Here is a 23,525-nt window from a genome sequence, read left to right as displayed (position 1 = left end):
ATAGAGTACTAGGACGTGAAGAGGGTTAGGTAGAGAGCAAAAAATCCCCCCAGCCTCGACGGGGGACCAAGAGGGGGCATGTGCTAGTAGGCAAGGCAAACGCGTTTGGCAGCGGGCAGTTCAGGTGACGGTCACTTTTGGCATGGGAGTGTAAGTGGGCATTCGAGTTGGGAGACGGACAAGAAAGAAACGAGGAGCTTGATATTCCTCCATCACGATCACGAGGAGGGAAGATGGAAGATACAAAATTCGGTATATAAAAAGAGGCATGGCTGGAGATCCAATTGGCCTTTTCAGAGGCTCTGATAGGCATTATCACCTGTAACTATCCCTGGCCCAAGATCGAGGCCAAAGTCTAGATGTCCGATCTAGAGCTGGAGCCCCGAGATCGACTCCATCTTTCCCACCGGGCAAGTGCCAGCCCACATCACGCACGGCCGCAACTGCATGTATCGAGCTGGGGCCGTCACGTGTGTGGGCATTCGAGCTGAAGCCCCTCTTTTTTGATATTTTGGTCTTTGTTTACAGAATTGTTTCCAAAGTTGTGGGCTCGGTTGATGACGCGGCTGCTTGCAGTGTGGGAGAGGGAGACGCGTAACGAGCCCTGAGAGAAATATACCATACAGGACGTTGATATAGAAGCATCGCAGGATATGTACGAACGCAGCAGAACGGTGATGTGTGGCAGTATCATATTTATATAGCTTCATTAATCAATATATACCACTAATATTATCCGCAGCATGCATGGAATCCCACTATTAATCAATCGATCAAGGACAATTGACCCCTGCTATTTGATGACACGCGAATCTACAGGGCCAAGCAAGGGATTTAATTGATGCGTAAAATGCAACGCGCCACAAAGCTTAGGCTGGGGGCCAACGCACCAATAATATGCCCACTGGGAGGCCGCCGGTGCCAGAGCCAGCAATTCCAGCGAGCTGTGGGTGCTGAAGCCCCTTTTGCGCCAAGAGACGTCAGGGGCATGGCAACTGAAAGAACTTGGGTAACATAGCAGCAGATGTAATCGGGATTGCCAAGTGCTGCTAATTGGACTAAGACAAGGTAGTTCATCTACAACTTCCGAGCGTCCCTCAAACCTCAAAGTCTCTTGTCTGGCTGTGTAGTTTCAATTTCAATCTCCATCTGCCAACGACGAGACTCGTCCAGAGACACGATGCTACGCCAAAGCAGCCGCTTGACTCGGCATATCTCCCCGTCCATCCCCAGCAGGCTGGGGCGCAGCAGCGCGCGACAGTTACCGTTATGCAGGCCCCGGTTTTCCACTCAGGCACCTCGACGACACGCCGGTACGTTCGTTTACTGATACTATCGTACTATTTGCTTTGTACTCATCTCGACGTCTCTCTTTGGTGTTTGGGAGATGCTCATGCGGTTCATGGCTGCAATTGGGGTCAATGGCTGTTTGAAAACGCACACGTTGTGCTACCACCGCGCGTCTCAACTCTGTGTGCAATCGGCAACCTCGTAACCGAGCAGTCCGTGGCTTTGTGTACATATGTAGTCTTGTCTTGGAGTCGCTGCGAAATGTCTAAATAGTACAAGATACAGTGCCCAATTTCAATCAAACTAACACTATTCATAGACGAGGGATTCCCACAGGGATTCTCACAATCAACCTCTCATAGTCGTCATGATGCGCCCAAGGAATCTCTACTGAAGAAGATGGGCGAAAGTGCCGCCACCACGTTTGCGTCCATCTTTGTCCTTGCCTTTGGATTTGCTGCTGCCGGCTACATCTACCATAGGAGCTACAAGATGCTTGTCTTGAAGAAGATGACGCGCGCATTCGAACCAGGCGACCCAGTTCTCGACCTGGCGACAACCGCAAAGGAAGTGCCTCGAACAGTGGCTCCCGAGGATGAGCACTGGGTCCAACGCCCTGAACAGGAGCATGTGGACAGAATCATTGACGGCAGAGAATCCGGTCACTATTATCTCTTCATGGGAGAGAAGGGAACTGGCAAAAGCAGCATGCTCATCGAAGCTATGCGTAAGACTGACGGTGATGGCGTGGCCATGTTTGAAGCTCATGCCGACACTGAAATCGTAAGAATACGCCTGGGAAAATGTCTCGACTATGAGTTCCACGAGGACTACATTGGAGGCTACTTCAGCGAGCGAGGTCCTCGTGAGACCACTGCTCTGCTTGACATCGAACGAGCCTTGAACAAGCTAGAAAAGGTGGCTATGAAGCTCGTCCAAAAAAGGAAGAAGCCGCTCGTCGTCATTGTGAACCAGCTGCATCTTCTAAGGAACAATGAAGAAGGCAGAGACCTGATTGAGCTTTTTCAGCAGCGTGCTGAACAGTGGGCAGCTGCAAACCTGGTCACGATGGTATTCAATACTGACGATTACTGGGTATACGAGCGGCTGAAACTCCTAGCCACTCGCATGGAAGTTCTCGCTGTTACTGATTTACCAAAGTCCCAAGCCATCAATGCCCTGCGGAAATACCGTATGCGATATTTCAAGGAGATTCCTAACCACCACGAGCTCGAAGATGTATACGACCGCATCGGCGGCCGCTTAAGCTTTTTGAACCGTGTGGCAAAAAGCAAGGATATGATTCGCACGTGTGAACAGATCAAAGACACCGAGAAGAAGTGGTTTCTCAACCAATGCTGGATCCTTGGCTCAGAGATGGATGATGACGTGATGGATCAGCAGAAATGGGCGGTACGTCTTATATCAACGCATCCATCCCAACACTCCGCTTTACGTGAAAGTTCCCCCCGGCTAACAATGTCAATGTCTCATTTAGGCGGCTGCCATGGTTCTTGCTCTGGCGCTTGTTGACAAAGAAGAAGAGATGGCCAAAACGTACGACCCAGTCGTGGGTCACCTGTTGCCAACATTCCCTTTCCACATAGCCCAGGAGCTCATGACTCGAGCCGACTTCATCCGAGACCTCGATAGTCTGAACCTCTTTACTGTCACCAGCCAAGCAGACGTTCGTGCAAGCAGCGTCCCGATGCACCTCGCCTTCAAGGAGATATGCGCTGAGCCTCGGTTCCGGAAGCACCTGGAAGACACCATTCAGAGAATCTCTGATATTGAGAGCTTGGGTCGTACCCGAGAGCTCGTTGCCAAGGATCTGGTCCTTGGTGGCGAATATGACATTCAGACAACCCGCAAGGGCATCACGGTCAAATTGAAGCAGCCGGAAGAAAACGACGACTAAGCCAAACGGCAGCAATTACTAACAACTTATGCACAAAATCAATTGGTACGAATAAAAGCAGCATTTGATGAGACATGTATCCGACGACGGTTCGAATACAACAAAGGCGACGATAATGGATGAAACGGGCCTTGGAGTTCGTTGCGTTTACACAAAATAGCCATACAACGGCAAGCAATTTCCTTGAGTTTAGACACAAAGAGAGATGCCGGCGACCTACCTTGATGGTCTGGTCAGAGCTGGAAGACTCTACAATATTTCATTTGTCATTTCAGAATTCTTTGTACCATACATATTTGGCATTATTTTTTGATTTAGTTGACTGTATTACCTAGCTTTAGATAATACCCTTTTTTCTGATAATACATTTCTGTTCATACCTCTATTTCTCATTCATGCTTGAGCAGCTCCCAATTTAACCAGGCATCGCAGCATACAGGTTATCATGATTGTTTACCAGCCAGCACAAAACAAAAAAAAAAAGAGTGTTGCTAGACATTTGTTCTGGAAATAGGTCAGATAGGATAATCTCATGAATATTAAGGTGCATTAACGAATTTATGCGTTTATGATTCTTTGACGTGCGCTTCCAGCCTCCTATTTCAAATTTCCGGTGCGGTCTAGGGTAGTTACAGGGTAGGGCTGTTTGGACTCAATAATCACCCCACTGCAATTTGACTGGTCAGCGCACTATCGCCTGCGACCTTGGCGTCCCTAACGCGAAAGCTACGCGCCCGTGTACCAACTGTTAAGCTGCCTCACCGACAAGGCACAAACATCGCGGTTGGGCCAAGGCCAGTCACATCCCTCGAAATTCCAAGTCCCATAATATTTTCGGAGCAAGTTGAGACGGCCACGGACAGGGACAAGCACAGCGAAGCTTCATCTCCTCGCCACTCGCTGCTGCTCTCATGCCTGCCAACGCCAAATGGCCCGATTTCCAGCTGGCTTCCAAATTGCGCTATTTCATGGGCTCAAGTGCACCTGAGTCGACTCAATCGGAAACGACTTCACAGCTCGACCCAGCAAAACGCGAGCAACTCGAATCTGCCCAGGAAGGCGAAGGCGATCAAGATCTGGGAGGCGAGGGATACACTGCCTCAATGGCTGAGATTGATGACGCTCGTGTCGAGGAGATGGAAGATGTTGACAACTACCCTGACGAAGGCGAAACTGCCGACGTCGATGTCGACTTTGGCGATCTCGAAATGTTCGACAGCAACGCGTCACAGCTCCCGTTTTCTTCGGGGGCAACCCAATCCTTAAAGTACGAGGAGCCTGAGTTTCCTCCATCTAGTGATATCGCGAAACGCGCCAAATCTAGCAAGAAGAAAAGCAGGACGTCTGATATCGCAGCCGATGACGACCATCCCAATGCAGCCACCTCAAAGCGCAAGAAATCGAAGAGAAAGTCTTTGCAGCATACCGAAATCGCCGAGGATGAGCCAACCGACGCAAATCAATACACAACGAGTGCTCCCACCGCTGCCGAGGATGACGAACGAGGACCCGATGCGCTTGAAGATGCTACCACCGAGATGGATGCACTGGACTTGGTGCAGGCCCAAGCCTCTCAAAAGAAGAAGAAGAAACGGAAAGGGTCCGACTCCGTGGACGGCAAGCGAAACAAGAAGAGAAAGGGCATTGAAGATGCCCACCCGGCTGCTGAGCAGACGCAAGACGAGACCGAGAACCTGGATGCCAGAAACAATGCCGCCAGTCCCCAACTCGGCACTGCAATTGAGGATGATGTCGCTGATGCCGATGAGCAATTGTCGCCCAGCGTTGCCCGTGCTCGCCGTCGCAGCCAGACGGGAGAGGAAACTCGCTCGAGGGAGAATAGTGTACCTTTCCGAGCTCAAGTTGCCCCCATGGCTCCCATGGCAATTGATTCGCTTCCGCAAGAAGAAGCCTCAAATGACCAGCGAGACACATCTGGTGACCACGTAGATGATCGTGATGACGAGGAAATGCTCAACATCGCGCGACAGGTATGGAGAGAGCATAAGAGTAGCCAACATGAAGCGAGCAATGGGGCAAACGAAACGAACCTTGATCAGAATGCAACCGGTGTCAACGGCTCTGGAGATTCTGCTCAAGCAGAGGAGCAGCCAACTGAAAGCCCAGCACGACGGCGATCTACGAGAACAAAGGTGAAACCTGTGTTGCTTGTGCAGGAGACCAAAACGGAGACGCCTTCCAAGAAGAACCGTCAAGCACTTGGAGAGCTGCCGTCCCCCTCCGCCAACACACCAAAGCCGAGAGCCCGGGCTAAGCGTGCTACTAAGAAACAGACGCAGCAGCCCTTGCAGCCCTTGGAAGAGGATGCTGAAAACGCAGAATACGAAGAGCCAACGGCGAGAACAGGCGATTCGGGAAATTACACGCAAGGACGATTCACAGAAGCTGAATTCGACGGCATTGCCCGCGTTATTGAACAGTTCCGCGACGAATATGGAATGACCCAGGCTGAAGTTAATCAGGTAAGGCCCAATTGCACCGTGCCCACCATGTTCTTCAAAACTGGCTTTGCTGGCTGGAATTATGTCACTTACCCTGTATTAAAAATAGATGATCCAAGCACCTGGAGGTACAACAGCCGGTGATGCTCATGCACGCCTCTGGTACCGCCTCTTTGAAGTGTGCCCTGACCGCAAGAGGCAAAAGGTCATCAACGTTGCGCGCAAAAAATACCATAATTTTGTTGCACGAGGAACATGGACACCGGAACAAGATGAAGAGCTTTCTCAGCTCATTGCCGTGCATGGAAACAAATGGTCCGAAATTGCTGGTCTCATCAACCGCCATCCTGAGGATGTACGAGATCGGTATCGCAATTACATTGTGTGCGGCCCGTACCAACGTAAGGATGTGTGGAGCGAAGAAGAAGAGCAGCTGCTGTCACAGGTTGTCGAAGAGGCAGTGGAGGCTATTGAAGAATTTCGAAAAGTACACCCCAACAATCCCATATACAAGAAAAACATTGAGGACATAATCGACTGGCAAGATATCAGCAAGAATATGGAAAGAAAGCGGAGCCGGCTGCAATGCATCACAAAGTGGAAGGCAATGCAGAATCGCCTTTCTGGGAAGAAGAAGGATAAGAAGTCTGCCTCCGAGAAGAAGCCCGCCTCCGAGAAGAAAAAACGTCCAGAGCCTGCACCTGTTGAGATGCCTGTTTCGGACGAGGATATTTCTTCTCAGCTTGATTCAGCTCGTCAACAACTCGCAAGTATGCATGAAGAGGAGCAATACCGTTTGGTGTTGGCAATCCAACAGGCCTCTGTCCTTTTAGACGCTGATATTCCTTGGGCAAAACTCCTTGATAAGAAATTCCGCGGCCAATGGAGTCTTCACACTCAGGTATTGCTCTGGGACCGTCTGAAACAGACAGTCCCCGGCTGGGAATCTTTGACAGTACTAGACGTTGCGCAACACATCATCAACGAATATAACCGAACGGGAGGCCTGCCTGAAATCAATGGCAGTGGCTACGATGATGATGAGCGAGAGAAAGAAATTCTTCAGCAACTTCGTTTCCGAAACAGGCCAGCACCAGCACCAACACCGAAAAGTGCCGAGTTTGTCGAGGATTCTGGTGCAGAGGAGACTGGGGCAGCTGAAAACAACAAGGCTGACATAACTATTGATCCAGCCTTGATGGAAGCGCCACCGCCTTCACCTCCAAAGGCCACGCCCAAACCAAAGAAGAAGACGTACTCCAGGAAGGGTAAGTCGAAAAAGGCGACTCTTGACATCCAGGACCCTATCGAAGACAGCGAACCGGCTATAACCTTAGCTGCTGCTGATGAGGGCGAAGAGTCAAATCTCGAGGAAGCGCAGACTCCACAGATAATGATTCCCAAGAAATTCATGGCGACCAAGGGCAGAAAGGAGGAAAACGGCGTTGCTGCTCTGCCGGCGGAGCCTTACTCAGACAGCGATATGGATGACATGGAAGATCTCCCGGCCAAGATTCTGGCCTAATGCATGCCCATGATGGCCCTATTTATAATTGCGCAACATTGAGATTTTTACGGATTGGAGGGGTTTCGGATAATGGTTTGGAATTGAGCATTTGCTATGCTTGAGTGTGGGTATTCATGGATGATAATTGTGGCTGGATGATAAGACAGTTCGAGTTTGATGAACGTGTACATGTCAAACAAAGAATTGGTTCGATTTGCTTGTAAAAAATCAAGAATAGGATGTTCGCTTGCTCGAATTTGAGTAGGTTGCTTTGTGCGAATGAAAGATGCTTAGATGTCATTAAATGCGAGTTCGATCGTGTGACTTGATTGATTTTCCCGTGTCGCTACAAAGTATGCCGAGGCTATAGCGAGGGCCGAGATGTTGGTAGCTGTTACAAATTCACATATAGAGTTGGTGTTTAGTTGTTGAGCCCGATTTGGTAGAGTAACTATAATATGAAATCAGAGCTTGAGCATGAAACAGAAACGATGATACGATAGATTGGATTTCACAGGTTATTGTGAAGTGACTGCTGATTGATCTGCCATGGTGGGTTCATGCGTATTTGGTCTTAGCCATGGAAACCCCCTCAGTTGGCGTCTCTCAGCTTGCGGCCTAGCAGCCGAAGCCACGGGCTGTTCCCGAGACTAGGCCCGAGTGTCTGGCGTTTGCATCTTCCCTCTCATTTCGATTGATTTGATTGCTGCTGTTAGGCAGATAGCGTGGCTTTTGTCATAGCATGCTCGACCACGGACGATGGCTATGGTAGACGTAGAATCACGGCGACAGAGAGTTGCCGTGGTTGGACTGGGTATGTCTTTTGCCTTTGCAGTATTCCGTCAGCATCAGTATATGCCCTAGTACCGATTACTTGCTCTTATCAATTCTGTTTGGGATGCAAGAGAGATGCAAGGAGGGCTAACGGCCGAACAGGGGCTATGGGGATCGTCGCTGTCAAGAACTTGCTGGAAGAGGGTTTTGACGTGGTGGGATTCGAACGCAGCAACTATGTTGGAGGCTTGTGGCACTTTACCGAAGATGAAGAGACGCTGAGCATCATAGAATGTGAGTAGCCATGGCGCTGTGATTTTGACCCTGACATACAGACCGGATAAACGCTTTTATTATTCTTCTCTTTATTATGGTTCACGATATCGTGTTTAGATATTGTTCTAACTGCTCCCATTTGCATTTCAGCAACTACGGTCAACGTTTCAATTGATCGAGTAAGTCTTGATCAACGTTTGCTGAATGAATAGATGCTCTCTTACTGACCTAGTTCGAAATAGGCATCCTTTACCGATTTTCCTTTTCCCATTGGTAAGCGCCGCGCTTTGGCCTTTATTCATGGCCTTGAAAGACATACTTTGCCAAACTGGCAGCTGACACTGACGACACGGTAATAAGGAACCTCGACATTCTGTACTGCAAAAGAGGTGGAGCGTTATTTGGAAGCCTATGTGGAACACTTTGACCTCAGACCCCATTTCCGCCTTTCTACGAGCGTCTGGTCGGTAGCCAGAGAAGATGACGACGGAAGATGGAGGCTCGACTTTGAAAATCGGCCGAGCGAGTGGTTTGACAAGGTTATTATGGCTACGGGTCCTCATATCAGACCTATGATGCCCGTGCTTGAAGGCGCTGAGCTGTTTACTGGTCGATTAATCCACTCAAAGGCATTCAAAAGGTGAGTTCGCTGGCATTATCGAGCCTTGAGCAGTCTAGGAGGGTCTAACAAAATGCAGACCTGAAGTCTTTTCTGGGCAGCAAGTTGTTGTCGTGGGGCTTGGAAACACGGGAAGTGATATTGCAGATGCACTTGTTGGCCATGCATCCGAGATTTCGATATCACACCACCATGGCGCCGTGATTGTATGAATTCTTGTTTATTCTTTCGTACTTCCACCTCATTTGGAAAGTGTAATATATAATGAGCAGAAACTGACTGACCTTTGAAAGATGCCGCGGCTCCTCGACGGGGTAGCAGCCACAAGCCGCATATCGTACAGGTTCATCAACCTGCAAGGAGTCCTCAACAAATTGTTTCCCAAGCTCGCCGAAAGATTATACAACAAGAAAGCTCGACAAATCATGTCTGACGCATTTGGAAAGGTCGATCCAGCTTGGGGACTTGACCCAGCCCTCTCGGTTCTGGTGGCCAATCCAGTGATTTCCGACACGCTCATTGCCAACCTTCGATCCAAGGCAGTGGTGTCAATAAAAGGCATTCGAAGGTTTCTTGGTGACCGACAGATAGAATTGACCTCTGGCGAGGTCATTGAAGCCGACGCAGTCATCTGCTGTACGGGATACAAGAATGACTTCAGCCTGCTGGAGAAGGCATATGATCCGTCTTCCATGCCTTCACCCAGCTGGCTACATGCTCCTGGCTCGAAGAACCGACCATATCCACGGCTGTATCAAAACGTCTTCTCCATGAGTGCACCTGATTCGTTGGCTTTTCTCGGCTGTGTCTGGTTCGTCACTGGTGCGTTTTGCCTTGCTGATCTTGCGAGTATGTGCATCGCGCAAGTCTGGTCTGGAAAAGCCTCGCTCCCGCCGCGATTGAAGATGCAGCAATGGGTGGACAAGCAAGAGAAGAGGATATGCACTCTCGCACAGAGCGGAGCTGTGATCCCCACGGCAGTACCTCCGAGTGAATGGCTCTCATGGGCAGATAAAACAGCTGGTACGGGCGTGGAGGAGAATGTGGGCTGGGGATGGAAAGGATGGATCTTTTGGTGGAGAGAGAGGAAGCTTTGGAAGATGGTTATGGACGGTCCGTTTACTTCGGCGTTTTGGAGATTGTTTCCTGGGAGGAGAAAGCACTGGGAGGGTGCTAGGGCGGAGATTTTGAGGATAAATAAGGAGGTTGAAGAGAGTAGAGCAAAAGCAAAGTTGTTGGCGGCTGAGAAGATGATTAAAGAGAAGGAGGCTTGATGAAGGAGATGGTATTAGGATATAGTTTTTGCAGCGACGAATGTTGGAGTTGAAAACACGAGCGATCTGGAGTAGACACCTCTAACATATTGCTGCAAGCACTTTTTGAAGTGTTTAGACTTCACAATCATCTATGCCTCTTTCACTATGTATGATGATGGCCCATTTCGCTGCATTTGGTTGCTTTGAGGATGCAAACATGGGTGTTTCGTCTTTGTTGCTAATTCATGCCTTGAATCTTGAACCCATGTCTGAATGCATCGCTGCCTGCTTGAGCTGGCGCATGTGATGCCTCTTTGCTTTTTACCGAGAACCAGGTATGTAATAAGCACATGACGTTTATTCGCAGTCTATAGCCTTTCCAGAATTAAATAAAACTACTCGTATTCATACTCGATAGGCAACTTTTGCATGCCGATCTCTAGAGTTGAGGCTATACTCATAGCCTAGTCTTGTAATCGTAATGCAGCCTAGCAAATCTGCCGGCCATGGGCTTCGGCACCGAACAAAAGAACGCCGAATTGATGGTGGACAGAAGCTACCGAGTTCTGTGTAAGCTGATAGCTGAGATCTGATGGCCAGGTGGGGTCGCGAAGCCTTCCGATACCCCTGCGCCTAATTATAGCCGGCCAAAAAGCAAAAGAGAGAAAATCTACTCGCTGGCATCATCAAGTTCGCTTCTCTGCTGGTCCATGTCCGAAGTCCTGGAGAAAAAATCCCGCCGCAAACAATCGCCTCGGAACTGCGGCATGGATGGCTAGTTCTCATTCGTGATCGGAGCTTCTACAAGGTCTTCGGGTTTTGCATGGCGACTTGGTCATCTTTCGGTCCATGATTCATTCATTCATTCGTTGTTTTTGACCAACAGCTGCAACTCAAGTCCTAGCGCCAACAAATTGAGGCACGAGTGTGCTCTGTATATATATCGAGACGAAAGACGCAATGCTCAGAATCGAAACCAGAAACCCCTCACGCATCAATTTCAATCATTCAACACAGGCGACCTGATCTGCCAATTTAGTTGATTTATCTCTTCAGGCCTGCACAATGGCGTCTGTCGAGGCTCTTTGGAGCGACCTCACCTCGAGGCTGGACGAGAGACAGCAGTCTATCGCTGTCGCTGTCATTGCTACTTTTCTCGTCCTTATTCTCACAACAAAAGCCATCACGGGAAGCTCTACAACGCTGGATGCAAGCGGCAAACACAAAATTCCTGCATCGCCAAGCTACTGGCTCCCGTTCCTCGGACATGCGTTTTCCATGGCCCAAGGCGGCTTTCTGGCCAGCATGCGGAGTCGATTCACAGACGGCATCTTTTCTCTGAAAATGGGCGGCAAGATGCACCACTTCATCTACAAGCCTTCGCTGGCTGCGGCACTCTTGAACCTTCATCGCCCGGCTGCTGAGGAGCAGATGCTGGCAAATCGCCTGCTGGGATCTACTTTTGGCGTGAGCAAGAAAGATGCAGCCATTTACAACAAGATATTCCCCGAGGCTCTGGCTCTATACAAGTACCTTAGTTCTGAGCCGGGGCTTAGCGAGATCACTGGGGGGGCTTTATCGCAAGTGAAGCAAACTATCAATAGTTATGTCACATTCAGCCCGAATCCCATGGACCAAACCGAATGGGAGAAGATGGCGGACGTCGATGTTATCGAAGAGGGCGACAAAGGGGTTCCCACCACTCAAGTCGACCTCATGGAACTGACAAGGAATTATGTCGCATCGACAGCGATTCCAGCCATCTACGGCACTGATTTTGTCGAAAACTTCCCCGAGCTGTGGAAATGGATGTGGATATACAACGAGGCTTTTGTTTTGTTGGCCATGAGCGTTCCTTCTTGGATTCCCTGGCCGCGTCTTCAGCGCGGAAAGCTGGCAAGGAGACGTCTTCTGGCATTTCTGTACGAGTTCAACGAAGCCATGGACAAGCATATGGATGGCGAAGAGGTCGACCCCAAGTGGCAGAATCTGGATAACGTCAGCCAGCTGGTCAAAAGCAGGATTGCGCTGTTTAGAGAGCATGGAGTGTCACTCGACGGCCGTGCGTCCTTTGACCTGGCGCTGCTGTGGGCTTCGGTTGCGAATTCCAACCCTCTCATCCCATGGATGCTCTTTGAACTTTACAGGGATCCTGTGCTATTGGAACAGGTTCGTGAAGAGATTGCGCCATATGTCAAGGCTGTACAGCCAAAGAACGAGTTTGGATCTGCAGTCTGGGTGCCGCCGGTGCTGGAAGACATGGATATCGACGGACTGATAACTAAATGTCCGCTCCTTAAAGCTTCGTACATTGAGACCATGAGAGTTTACTCTTGCGGATGGGCCATGAAGATGATGTACAGCGATACTGTGCTGGAAGCAAGAGGGAAGGGCGGAGAGTCCTTTTTATTGAAGAAGGGGACTTACGCACACATCCCTCAAGAGCTGCACCAGTTTGATCCGCAATACTTTTCAAACCCAACTGAGTGGCAGGCCGAGAGACATGTGCGTGAAACAGTGGATGAAAGCGGCAACAAGGTCGTTACAGCAGAACTGGGGACGATGCGGCCATATGGTGAGTGTTTTGCTCCTCCCTTCAGCATTTTGCCTTTTGACTGCTTTTGCTAATCGTTTTACAAATAGGTGGCGGCCTGAAGATGTGCAAGGGAAGGCAATTTGCGCTGCGGGAGATGCTGCTATATGCAGCTGCCATCATTACATTTTACGATATGCAGCCGCCCAAAGGGGGGTCGTGGAGCGAGCCTCAGACGAGGAAACTTGTTGCGAACAAGCATCCGAAGAAGCCGCTCAAGGTATGGATCAAGCGAAGGGAGCTGCCGGTTGAGGGTGGGGAAAAGCGAAGATAGATGAACAAAGAGACATAATTCGACAAGTTTCATAGTATTTTTGCCTGTAATTCTGGGTCATCTTGGCCATCCAGGTTGCGTGAAGCTGTAAGTGATGATGCTGTAGCTGAACCCTGATGGATCTTTTGTCAGCAAGTGATTCGTCGGAAATAAGACAGCAGCTCTCAGTGATCCTCATCCGCTGGTGCAATGATAACAAACAATCAAACAAACAGCTAGACTAGATTCTCCATTCGGAGCACTCTTATCTGAATCTCACCAATCTGCGCATGTATTTCCGTCCAACGTCGGCAAGGCGGACATTCTACTGAAACCAACTCCGTCTCCAGTGGACCGGCCGTGATGCCTCAGGTGTGAAGGATGACACCATAGCGTCGCCGGCTCGCGAACCGGAGCCGAGCTTCAAAACGCCGGGACAAAACATCGATGCTTCATATTTCTGCGCCAATTTGCCGGACCTGTTCAATTCTTTGAAATCGCACTTCTTGTGTGACTGTAATCCTCTGGAAGCCCATATTTGGTCTTGCAGCCCCTCGAGAGCCGGCACACGTGCGCAATCTCCCCGCCAAAAAGCTGCTATCGCGGGGGACTTTTAGATCTGAGCCGCGTGAAGCTCTAACTCCCCTCCAGCAAACCCGCAAAGCTCTCTCTCAGCTTGCCTTCCCGCAGCTTCAAGGATGTTTTCCCTTGGAGGGAGCCTACGACAATGATCCCCCGAATTCTGCCTCGCGTGCCGCTGGCCTGCCCGCGATGCAGCGTCGCGAAGGCGCATAGCCTCCCGCCGTGGCTCCCGCAAAGGCCGATTGCTTCTTCTCTCCAACTCCAACGACCCCTCCGGACATCGGCGGTGTCTCACCGCGAGCAAGCGCCGTCGCCTATCCCCGAATCGCTGAAACCTCCCCCGACGAGCTCGAAAACATCTCCTGCCGAGACGACTATAGCTGCTGCTGCTGCTGCTAAAGATGCTGCTGCCAAAGGCGCTGCTACTGCGAAGAAGCCCAAGCCCAACAATGATCCTCTTGCGAGTGTGGACAAGTCCGCGACGGAGCAGCGCAAGGCCGACTGGGCCATTATGAAGGAAATGTCGCGATATCTGTGGCCCAAGGGCGACGTGGGCACAAAAGTCCGCGTGGGACTTGCCGTCGCTCTTCTGATCGGCGCAAAGGTCCTCAATGTACAGGTGCCCTTTTATTTCAAGAGCATTGTCGATTCGATGAACATTGATATTGTCGCTGTTGGCGGCACTGCGACAACGGTAGCGGGCGCCATGATCATCGCATATGGCGCCACCAGAATAGGCGCTACATTGTTTCAGGAACTACGAAATGCTGTCTTTGCGTCGGTTGCGCAAAAGGCGATTCGCGGCGTGGCTCGGAATGTCTTCAACCATCTCTTGCGACTCGACTTGAGCTTTCACCTTTCCAAGCAGACAGGTGGGTTGACGCGAGCCATGGACCGTGGTACAAAGGGCATCAGTTTCCTCCTGACGAGCATGGTCTTCCATATTCTTCCGACGGCATTGGAAATTAGCATGGTTTGCGGCATCCTTACATGGCAGTATGGAGTCAAATTCGCAGCAGTAACGGCACTGACTATGGTTGGATACACGGCTTTTACAATCTGGACGACGGCTTGGAGAACAAAGTTTCGCAGACAGGCCAATGCTGCCGATAACCGCGCTTCGACCGTGGCAGTGGACTCGCTGATCAACTACGAGGCTGTCAAGTATTTCAACAACGAGAAATTCGAGGTTTCGCGCTATGATAAGGCTTTGAGAGAATATGAGAAGAGCTCCATCAAGGTAGCCACTTCTCTGGCTTTCCTCAACAGCGGCCAAAATGTCATCTTTTCTACGGCCTTGACTGCCATGATGTACTTTGCCGCTGAGGGAGTCGCTGCAGGAACTCTGACTGTCGGAGATCTTGTCATGGTGAACCAGCTTGTCTTCCAGCTATCCGTCCCGCTAAACTTTCTCGGCTCAGTGTATCGCGAACTGCGACAGTCTCTCTTGGATATGGAGACGCTGTTCAATTTGCAAAAGGTCAACGTCAACATTGTGGAAAAGCCGACTGCGAAGCCTCTGGCTCTGATCAAGGGCGGAGAAATCAAATTTGAAAATGTCAGCTTTGGATATCACCCCGATAGACCCATCCTGAACAATTTGACAGTCACCATTCCCGCTGGAAAGAAGGTTGCCGTTGTTGGTCCCAGTGGCTGTGGTAAATCCACCCTCCTAAGACTTTTGTTCAGATACTACGATGTCCAGGGAGGTCGTATCCTCATTGACGACCAGGATGTTCGCGACGTCACGGTTGATTCCTTGCGCCGGGCCATCGGTGTGGTGCCTCAGGATACTCCCCTCTTCAATGATACCGTCGAACACAACATCCGCTATGGCCAGATTGATGCTTCTCACGACCAAGTTGTCGCAGCCGCAAAGCGAGCCCGCATTCACGACATCATCGAGAAGTTCCCAGAAGGCTACCAGACCAAGGTTGGCGAGCGAGGCATGATGATTTCTGGTGGCGAGAAGCAGAGGCTGGCCATGAGCAGACTGCTCCTCAAAGACCCTCCGTTGTTGTTCTTTGATGAGGCAACCAGCGCGCTTGATACACACACTGAACAGGCCTTGATGATGAACATCAACGGCATTCTTCGGGAGAAGGGGCGCACAAGTGTGTTTGTGGCCCATAGGCTGCGAACCATCTTTGATTCAGACTTGATTATTGTGCTGAAGGAGGGGCACGTTGCTGAGATGGGCACGCATAGAGAGTTGATTGATCGTGCTGGTGTTTATGCCGAGCTCTGGAGCGGTAAGTCTTTGTTTGCATGAATCATCGCGACGAAATTATTGACTGACAATGTCTATAGCCCAGGAAACCATGTTCAGCGAAGATGGTACGGAGACAAAGGAGGCGAAGGCAGAGGAGGAGGCAGAGGAGGCGAACGAAGAGACTAATGAGAAGAAGACGAATTAGACCTTTGCTTTCGTAATTGGAAATTGACGAGGTAGCTGGGCATATGTCTGATAATAATATGCCAGCATGTACCCGTATATATGTATATGGAAAATGATACCTTAATCATCTTGATCGATGGGCACACTAGCATTCGTAGCCTCTTCTATTCTTTTCTGCTTCTTTGGATGCTCCAAATGACGTGAGTAATTTTGCATCGGAAAGGTTTATTCGCTTGCTCTCTATATGTTTGGTCATTGATCGCATTCGTTGCTTGCGTGTCGTTCGCTGCGAGCTTCTTTTATTCGTCGTGCGGTCCTTGGTTTAGTGGTGATGGTCCTGATCTATATCCTCCTCTTTCTATGGCATCAGCTGCCAACTGTGTCATCCTCTTGCGTGTATCAAATATTGATATCCTGTAGTATCGGTCGTTGATCGGGTGCTACAATGACGTTGGGTTGCTTGTGACGGGCTCTATTTATTCACCGAAGTTTCAGCGATGTGCATTGTTCTTCATTTTGTACCATTGTCACTTTTTTGTACGAAGTATCTTGGTTCAATATCAATGCGGGTGAAACCATAGGATATTTTTTTCGAAATCTTGATGCTCTGTATTCTCTATCTTCATAATAACGTTATCATCATTCGGCCCATATCTAACATGCTACTTAGCATCATAATCTAGAACGACATACTCTAGAATAACTTGCGCAAATGGAAAATTCCAGATGATGGGAGTATTGCGGAAACCAAACATCAGGTCATCATTCATCTGTAGAATCCTCACTTTCAGTAGCCGTGCTCCTAACCAGCTTTTCCAGTGACTCTGCAGCTTTTCGTGCACCTCCCACTTGCTCAAGTTCTTTGCCCAAAAGTTTCGCGTTCAATGAATAGCTCTCGTCTGAAAGGACCTTTGTGGCAGCTGTTTTGACTTCACTGGGGGTCGGATTGTCCGTTCTAAGGTCGATACCGGCACCACACCAAGTTACTCGAGCGGCTGTGTCCTTTTTGTCTTCCGATTGACCAGCGCAAAGAAGAGGAACTCCATGAGACAGTGCCTGAGTTATACTTCCATATCCACCATTGGTGATCAACAGACTTAACCGTGGGAGTAGGAGGTAGTAAGGTAGCCAGTCTGCATAGCGAACATTAGCTGAGAATCCCACTTGTTCCTCGATCTTTTGTGAGTGCGGCGACACCACGATGAGGAGAAGTGTCGAATCGTCCTTGAGCGCCTGAACTGAAGGTATGATTAACGAAGTAGGGTCCGTAGCAAGCGTTCCTTGAGTGATTCCAACAACCCGTGAGTGTGATTCTACTTCCTCCCACCAAGAGGGGAGCTGTACCTCTGCATTCGGGTCTGTACACACTAAGGGGCCGACGTAGGTTATCTTCTTGTGCTGCTCTGAGTTGGGATCCAGAGAAAACTCGAGAGTCGAGCATGAAGCTTGAATGTGAAGATGGGGGCTGTACTGAAAGGACTCTTGCGGCTCTCCATATGGAAGCATTTTTAATCCAAGTTTGATTCTCTGCTCATTAAGCACAGGAGCCAAGAACAAAGGGAGTAGAACCCATTGGTTAACGAGCTGTAGGATTCCATTCAGAGCCAGACCTGGCCACGAAGTAGGAGGCCACATTCCCGACACCGGCAGAGGAGCTGCAGCTCCTGAAGTGTAGAATGGAATCACCCCAAGAGTCGCATATACGGGGATCTCGCCAAGTTCGTAGAGAGCACGGGCGCCACCAGGGAAGACATCGACAAGGAGTGCGTCGGCGGCGAAGTCGGCCAGAATAGCTCGATAGTCGGCAACTTGAGCCAGGAGACGCATCGCGTGCCGACGAAACTCGCGGTCGAGAAGGCCTGTGGAATTCTCGCTTTGAAATGATGCATCAATTACGGCGATGGCTCGAGTCTCAACAAAGGTTGCTCCAGTGGCTAGAACGCGATGCTTGTGTTCCGCACTGGCCAGCCAAACAACTTCGTGGCCGCGATGCACGAGGGCTTGGGCAACGGCCTGCATTGGGTAGACATGGCCTGCTGGGAAGTGAGAATGAAGAAGAAACTTCATCGCGGCTGTTAAAGAGTGCCCGAGTCGAGAAACTCGACGGGCTTGAGAGGCGTTGTTTCTGGGGCACTTTGGTGTATGGGCTACGTTCGCGGGGCTCTTGGTGGTATTTCTGACTGCTGATGATTGATGCTGCTGATGCGTGAAAGACGGGCGTTGAAGAAAACTGAGCACAACAACACAACTGTCCAAATGGAAGAAAAGTTGAAATCAATCAGGTCTATTTGGCTACCCTGAATTTGAAAATACGACTGCAATATCTACTCAAAACCTGTTCGGAATAATTCGTCGTGAAATAGATTCTCGTGATGCATTTGACCGCTACCCCACTGCAGGAAACAGAATCGTAACAATAGTATGGAAGGGAAATCTTGAATGAGCTGGGGCTTGAAATCAAATTATTTCTCTATTAGATTATTGCCTAAGAAAACATTTTTTCCCGAGGGAATAATAATTTGAGAGTATTTGCCTTCACTTTCTCTTCGTCCGAAGATTAGTGCCTACAGGGGTCACCCCATGTGGTCCATTCTGGCCTACCAACAATGACGCTGAACAAACATGACGGCAGCTGAACCGCGCTCTGAACACTAGTGAATTAAAGAAAATATCTGTTTCTTTGTTGTTTTCAAGCTGCCTCACCGCGAGATATCATGAACGAAGATCCGTTGTTTCCCAAAATCGTTCCTCGTCAGTCGACGCTTACCCTCTGGCAGATGGATGGATTTGGGTCGAAGATGAGAGATTATACGTAGAGAAAATAGGTCGTGAGAAATTGAAACTTGGGGTTTTTTGGAACAGACATTAAAGATATCAATATAGTCATCTACCAATGCAAAGCCTCCTCCATTGCTGCCGCGATAATGCGCCCAGAAGACTGGAAGCAAATTCATGTCTACCGTTGATGAGCTATGATGTCTTCTTTGCCTGAGCGCGAGAAAAAGCAAAAGGGTCTGATCCAAATAGACCTCCAGTGGCCCCAGCTCTTCCAATATTCCCACACGTTCAATCATATCCAAGCAATTCGATGTTCAAATAGCCGCCAGAATGTGTGGCGACGAAGGCACAGTTTCCTTGCACCGGATGACCTTGGCCTCGATAGGCATCCTGTCACGTCGGATGCTGTGTCGTCAGATAAGGTAGCGCCACGCGAGGAAGGGAGAACTTTGTGCTCGTTCCCAAATCGTTGTCAAAAGGCAGGCTATGGGCCGGAGACTGGGCGAAGTAGAGTAGTCTTTCCTATTTTCTCTGAAGCTCTCAATCGAGGATTAGCAAAGATCTCTTCAATCACCTTCAACGAGGGCACTGTTCGACAGTCAAAGTTGATTAGACTATTGGATACGCGAAAAAAGGTCGCGACAGAAATGAGATCACAAAGACTCGCTTGTTCCGATTCAAGAGTAGGAGACCCTCTGCCGAAAGGTCAAGCAAGGCTGTCCCCGGTGAAGTTTTCCGTCAATTGGACAATCTCTTGTTGGAAAGAATGTGGGGGAGCGTCGGAACTTTCGGCTTGTAATAATCTTGGATCTATTGCCGTCAACATAGGCATTAGTACCATTCAATGTTCGCAGATGGTGGGCAGTGAACAAACCTTTGACCGATTCTTTTGACGCAACATCGGAAGTGGCTCAAGGAGAGTCAAAGAAACAACTTGCTATTCAGAAGCAAGATTTTGGCGAAAAGGGGGGAAAACAACACAGAGGGATCTCTCTGACAGAGGGAACGCTCAAAGGCCAGAGAAGAGATTACGAGAAAGATTCAGACAGACAATGTGCAAATAGGACGGTATTGGGAGGGTCATATATGGTGCAGAATAGTTGAGCAAAAGCAAGAAGAACGAAGTGACGGCAGAGAAAGAAGGCTCGATACGAAGAAGAGGAGGAAGAGAAACTCGGAGGCGAACACTACCCCGTTGAAATATCAATGACAACAAGAAAAATCCAGAAAGGCAGGCAAAATTACACTGGACTCGAATTTGGATTCAAATTGTGGTAGGAGGTGCTACAGAAGGGAGCCTCAGGGGAGATAGAGCCTGTGGGGAGACAGGACAGAAGAGCACTTGCCTAACCTCTGATTTACCACAAGATTGTTTGCAAACAATTGCAAAGCCATACTAGCGGAGAGTTGGAGAGACGAATTAGTAGAATACGAGACTGTTGTGCAAATTCTATCGAGATTATTGAACAATTTAATTGGGTTGGCCCTGTTGCAAATGGGGAGAGCAAACGGTGCCAGACAGAGCACAGCGACACTCCACCAAAACTCCCCGAGCACCACTGCATCGTGATATCAAAATGTCAACAATTGATGCAGAGCAAAATAGAAGTAGACTAGTATATAGCACATGGGCATGATTTCAGGCAAAAGTACAGTGATATTACGATTGATGATATTCAGGGGCTGCAATCTTAGGGGACAAATACAAATTGTACTTGATGAAGAAGACAACTACACAAAATCAAGATGCATCCCCATCAACACAAAGACTGAGAGTCGAGATATGCCAATTGCTGAAGTCTCCTGCACTGCACATTCAGAGGGGTGCCGCGGGGGGCTCACCACCAACTGAACAGCCTCCTCGAGGCCAACGGAATCCCAAAGAACACCATGGATGGAATATCAACACACCATCACAACTTGAGTACCAAAGTACTTGCTGCAGACAAACCGAATCTCTCCAATCATAATTCGGATCACAGAAAAACAAAACAAATCGACGTCACTGCCTTCACTTCGTTGTCAGATCAGTGACTGCAGCCTGAGGAGCTCACGTGAGGAGTGATCCGGGAGGGCCCCCCACCAACTACTTAAACCTCTCCTCTCCCCCTCCAACCCTTTCTTTCTTTTTCCTCTTTTCTTCTTCATGCACAGCCCGCCTCGGGGACAAGACTTGTCTTGACTTGTCTTGACTTGTCTTGTCCTCGAGGCGGATCTTCTCACGGAGGTCGGTGCTTCTACCCGATGATTCAAATGCAGGGGTGGCGCTCTGCATGGGAGATCCCAACAAGTTCGGCATACGCGCACTTCGGTCTGCTAGCCTTTCTGAGGGAACTGTCTGATTCACCAAGTGCAATGGAACCCTACTTCTACGGAAGTCAGTAAGACGCTTGGTGATGATGATCTCCCACACATGAGGGTACACTTTTTTTTTTTTTTTTTTTCATTGAGTTCGAGGCTATACGCCTTGACTTGAAGAAGAAATTCTCACTTCGAAATCTGGCTTGCTGGCAGCAGTTACTGGTGTTGTTGTGTTTTGATGGTGGTGATGTTTTGAGTAGAGGAGTTGATGCAGCACAGCTCTCTTGACGACTGGATTTGCTTTGTGGATAGAGAACAGACATAGAGTACGACGTCAGATAGCAGAGATACTCCCTAGTAGAGACATGAAGAATATTGCATTTGCTATTGTATGACTGCATTACGTTCGAGCGAAGAAGGATTTTGAGGCATTTGGAAATGGCGAAGTCCAAAATCAAAATCCCCACCTCCCATCTCCTCGATCTCTTTGGACAAAGACAAAGACAAGGACACTGTTATTCTAGAGAAGAATACTTCCAAAGAGATCTGACGGCTATGACGATAAGTATTCCTAACCATGCTTCGACGGCTGCACCATCTTTGATGCTTCTCTGTACCAGTTAGACGACTGAGTCACCCAGAATTACCGGGTACAGCCTTCGAGATTCAGGTAGGGCTACAAACGCGATTTAAGATCAAAATAGCTAAATATTTCTCTGGCTATGTAGACTCCCTAGATCCAAAAGACGGCGTGACGATGCGGCGATGTGGCTTCTCTGTCGACCAAGCCGACCAAGGGCAGGTGCAGAGCTTGAGACAGATATGGACGCCCCCAAGCGTCAAAAGGATGGCCACGAGTCGAGGGAAAAGGAAGAGTCGCTGGGAAGATGGAAACCAGAATTGGCCTCTGCGATAGCTTCACTGCTTGGAATCAAACCACGGTGCTCCTGCTCTCTACCACCAGATCATTAGGCACCAAATGCCAAGTTCGAGGATATTTTTATTATTTCTGAGTCATCGACACCTCGATCCAATATTTTTCTCTGCCGTCCATGTTTCTAGCTTCTGCTTGTAGTATCTTGACAAATCTTTCCGCTGGCCTTGGCCAGTTACTGCTCATTTTCAATGTACCATATCGAAATCGTCTCCTGGGTCGAGATTGGAGAGTAGGGTCAGATAAAAAACTGTCGCTTGGACGTGGAAGGGGATGCTTGGAACTGAAACCTTGGCTGCGAGACTCTAGAACCAAGATGACCAGATGCTTGAGTAACAAGCTCTACGAATTACTGAGGAGTGGAGAGGGGGTTTTTAGATTGACAATCTATTCACTAAAGCGAATCTATCTTGACGATACCTTCTTAGAAGGGGACGCGGTAGAATGGCAGATTTGAGCCGACCTTTCCACAGCTTCGAGAAGCTAACGAGAGAATTATCACCATAGGAGGGCAAAGGAAGCCCAGTCAAAAAATCCAACTTCGTTCCTCTCACACTATGGAGACTGGAACATAGTCCGTTACCCATACATTCTCCAGCCCAGATACAATCTCCTCCCTGGCCCTCCGTCACGATTTCTACAAATTCTAGCGTTAAGAAAAAGTGTAAACAGAGAAATGTTATTAAGCTGCGACCCAGGTGGGAGTTCTTTCGTCGATCGGGAATTTCGCGGTGAATCTTGGAGGATTTCATCTTCGTTTAGGGGGGAATCGGATCGATGTTGTATTTGTCGCTGGGTTCGGAAGATGGAGTCTTTGGTCGGGTCGGGCGGGGACTTCGTAGGATCTAAGAATCTGTCTAGAAACCAAGACATCAGTATCCAAGCTGGATCAGGGGAAGGAAAAGTGATAAAGCAGTCAGGAAAATAGGCCAGGGGCACAACACAATCAAGAGTAGGCTCTCTTGGCTGTATTGGAAACGTTGAGAGGCTTTCCAAAGTTCAAAGTGGTGCAACAAGCCTCTCCCAAATCTTGGAGAACAGGGAATCCTCTCTCGTATCCTCTCCGACTTGAGGGCATGCACTTTGCAGGGTTTGGGGCCTCTCCGTAGCTGTGCTATCAGATCAGTAGGGCAGGCAGTACCTATTTGTAGATAGGTAATGTTGAAACATTGCAGAAATTTGAGCACAAACAAAGATTGGGAGCACCTGTTTGACAAAGTTCATGGATTTTCCTCAAAGGACTATGGCCACAGCGAGACAGTCGGACAAAGGAAATAACGTCGCTGTTGAACAACGAAGAAGAGAAAAATATGGCAGAAAAGAAATCGTTCAAAATGTCTGCTTTTATGCCATAATCCTATCTACCTGCCCTACTTTAGGCGATGCTCAAAGCAGTGTATCGTCACGCATTCAAAGGCCTACACACAGCGAAAAGGGTGAATGGGAAACGACTGATATTCTATTTTCTGTCCATGGTCTGTTTTGAACCACAAAGAAACCCAAAGTCCAGTCCATGAAGAAGTCTGAAACGATGGTGCAATACGACTGGGCGACCAAATTTTCCTCGAAAATCCTCCTGCCAAC

The 23,525-nt window shown here is 49.0% G+C and overlaps 5 protein-coding genes across 5 annotated transcripts; 4 read left to right on the top strand and 1 right to left on the bottom strand.

Annotated features, from left to right (window-relative positions):
* Positions 1-1,689: 1,689 nt before the first annotated feature.
* T069G_02692 (AAA ATPase domain-containing protein) lies at positions 1,690-3,208 on the top strand (the record flags this gene model as incomplete). Its single annotated transcript, XM_056169902.1, has 2 exons — positions 1,690-2,703; positions 2,789-3,208. The coding sequence occupies 2 exons, from the start codon at positions 1,690-1,692 to the stop codon at positions 3,206-3,208; spliced, it is 1,434 nt and encodes a 477-aa protein (XP_056030794.1).
* Positions 3,209-4,119: 911 nt separating this feature from the next.
* T069G_02691 (myb-like DNA-binding domain-containing protein) lies at positions 4,120-7,195 on the top strand (the record flags this gene model as incomplete). The annotated part of the gene is made up of 5 exons (XM_056169901.1): positions 4,120-4,418; positions 4,506-4,531; positions 4,589-5,691; positions 5,780-6,356; positions 6,423-7,195. The coding sequence occupies 5 exons, from the start codon at positions 4,120-4,122 to the stop codon at positions 7,193-7,195; spliced, it is 2,778 nt and encodes a 925-aa protein (XP_056030793.1).
* A 741-nt stretch (positions 7,196-7,936) lies between these two features.
* Positions 7,937-10,120, top strand: T069G_02690 (flavin-binding monooxygenase-like domain-containing protein; the record flags this gene model as incomplete). Its single annotated transcript, XM_056169900.1, has 7 exons — positions 7,937-7,991; positions 8,114-8,245; positions 8,378-8,406; positions 8,470-8,500; positions 8,588-8,867; positions 8,926-9,052; positions 9,140-10,120. 7 exons carry the CDS (start codon positions 7,937-7,939, stop codon positions 10,118-10,120), a joined length of 1,635 nt encoding a protein of 544 aa, XP_056030792.1.
* A 1,047-nt stretch (positions 10,121-11,167) lies between these two features.
* Positions 11,168-15,947, top strand: T069G_02689 (ABC transporter transmembrane region domain-containing protein; the record flags this gene model as incomplete). The annotated part of the gene is made up of 7 exons (XM_056169899.1): positions 11,168-12,677; positions 12,746-12,915; positions 13,299-13,456; positions 13,600-14,080; positions 14,135-14,224; positions 14,285-15,782; positions 15,841-15,947. The coding sequence occupies 7 exons, from the start codon at positions 11,168-11,170 to the stop codon at positions 15,945-15,947; spliced, it is 4,014 nt and encodes a 1,337-aa protein (XP_056030791.1).
* Positions 15,948-16,690: 743 nt separating this feature from the next.
* T069G_02688 (UDP-glucoronosyl and UDP-glucosyl transferase domain-containing protein) lies at positions 16,691-17,995 on the bottom strand (the record flags this gene model as incomplete). The annotated part of the gene is made up of 1 exon (XM_056169898.1): positions 16,691-17,995. The coding sequence occupies one exon, from the start codon at positions 17,993-17,995 to the stop codon at positions 16,691-16,693; it is 1,305 nt and encodes a 434-aa protein (XP_056030790.1).
* Positions 17,996-23,525: the final 5,530 nt, after the last annotated feature.

The sequence above is a fragment of the Trichoderma breve genome, chromosome 2, assembly GCF_028502605.1.
Source record: "Trichoderma breve strain T069 chromosome 2, whole genome shotgun sequence".
NCBI lineage: Eukaryota > Fungi > Ascomycota > Sordariomycetes > Hypocreales > Hypocreaceae > Trichoderma > Trichoderma breve.
This window is presented reverse-complemented; position numbering and strand designations above follow the sequence as displayed.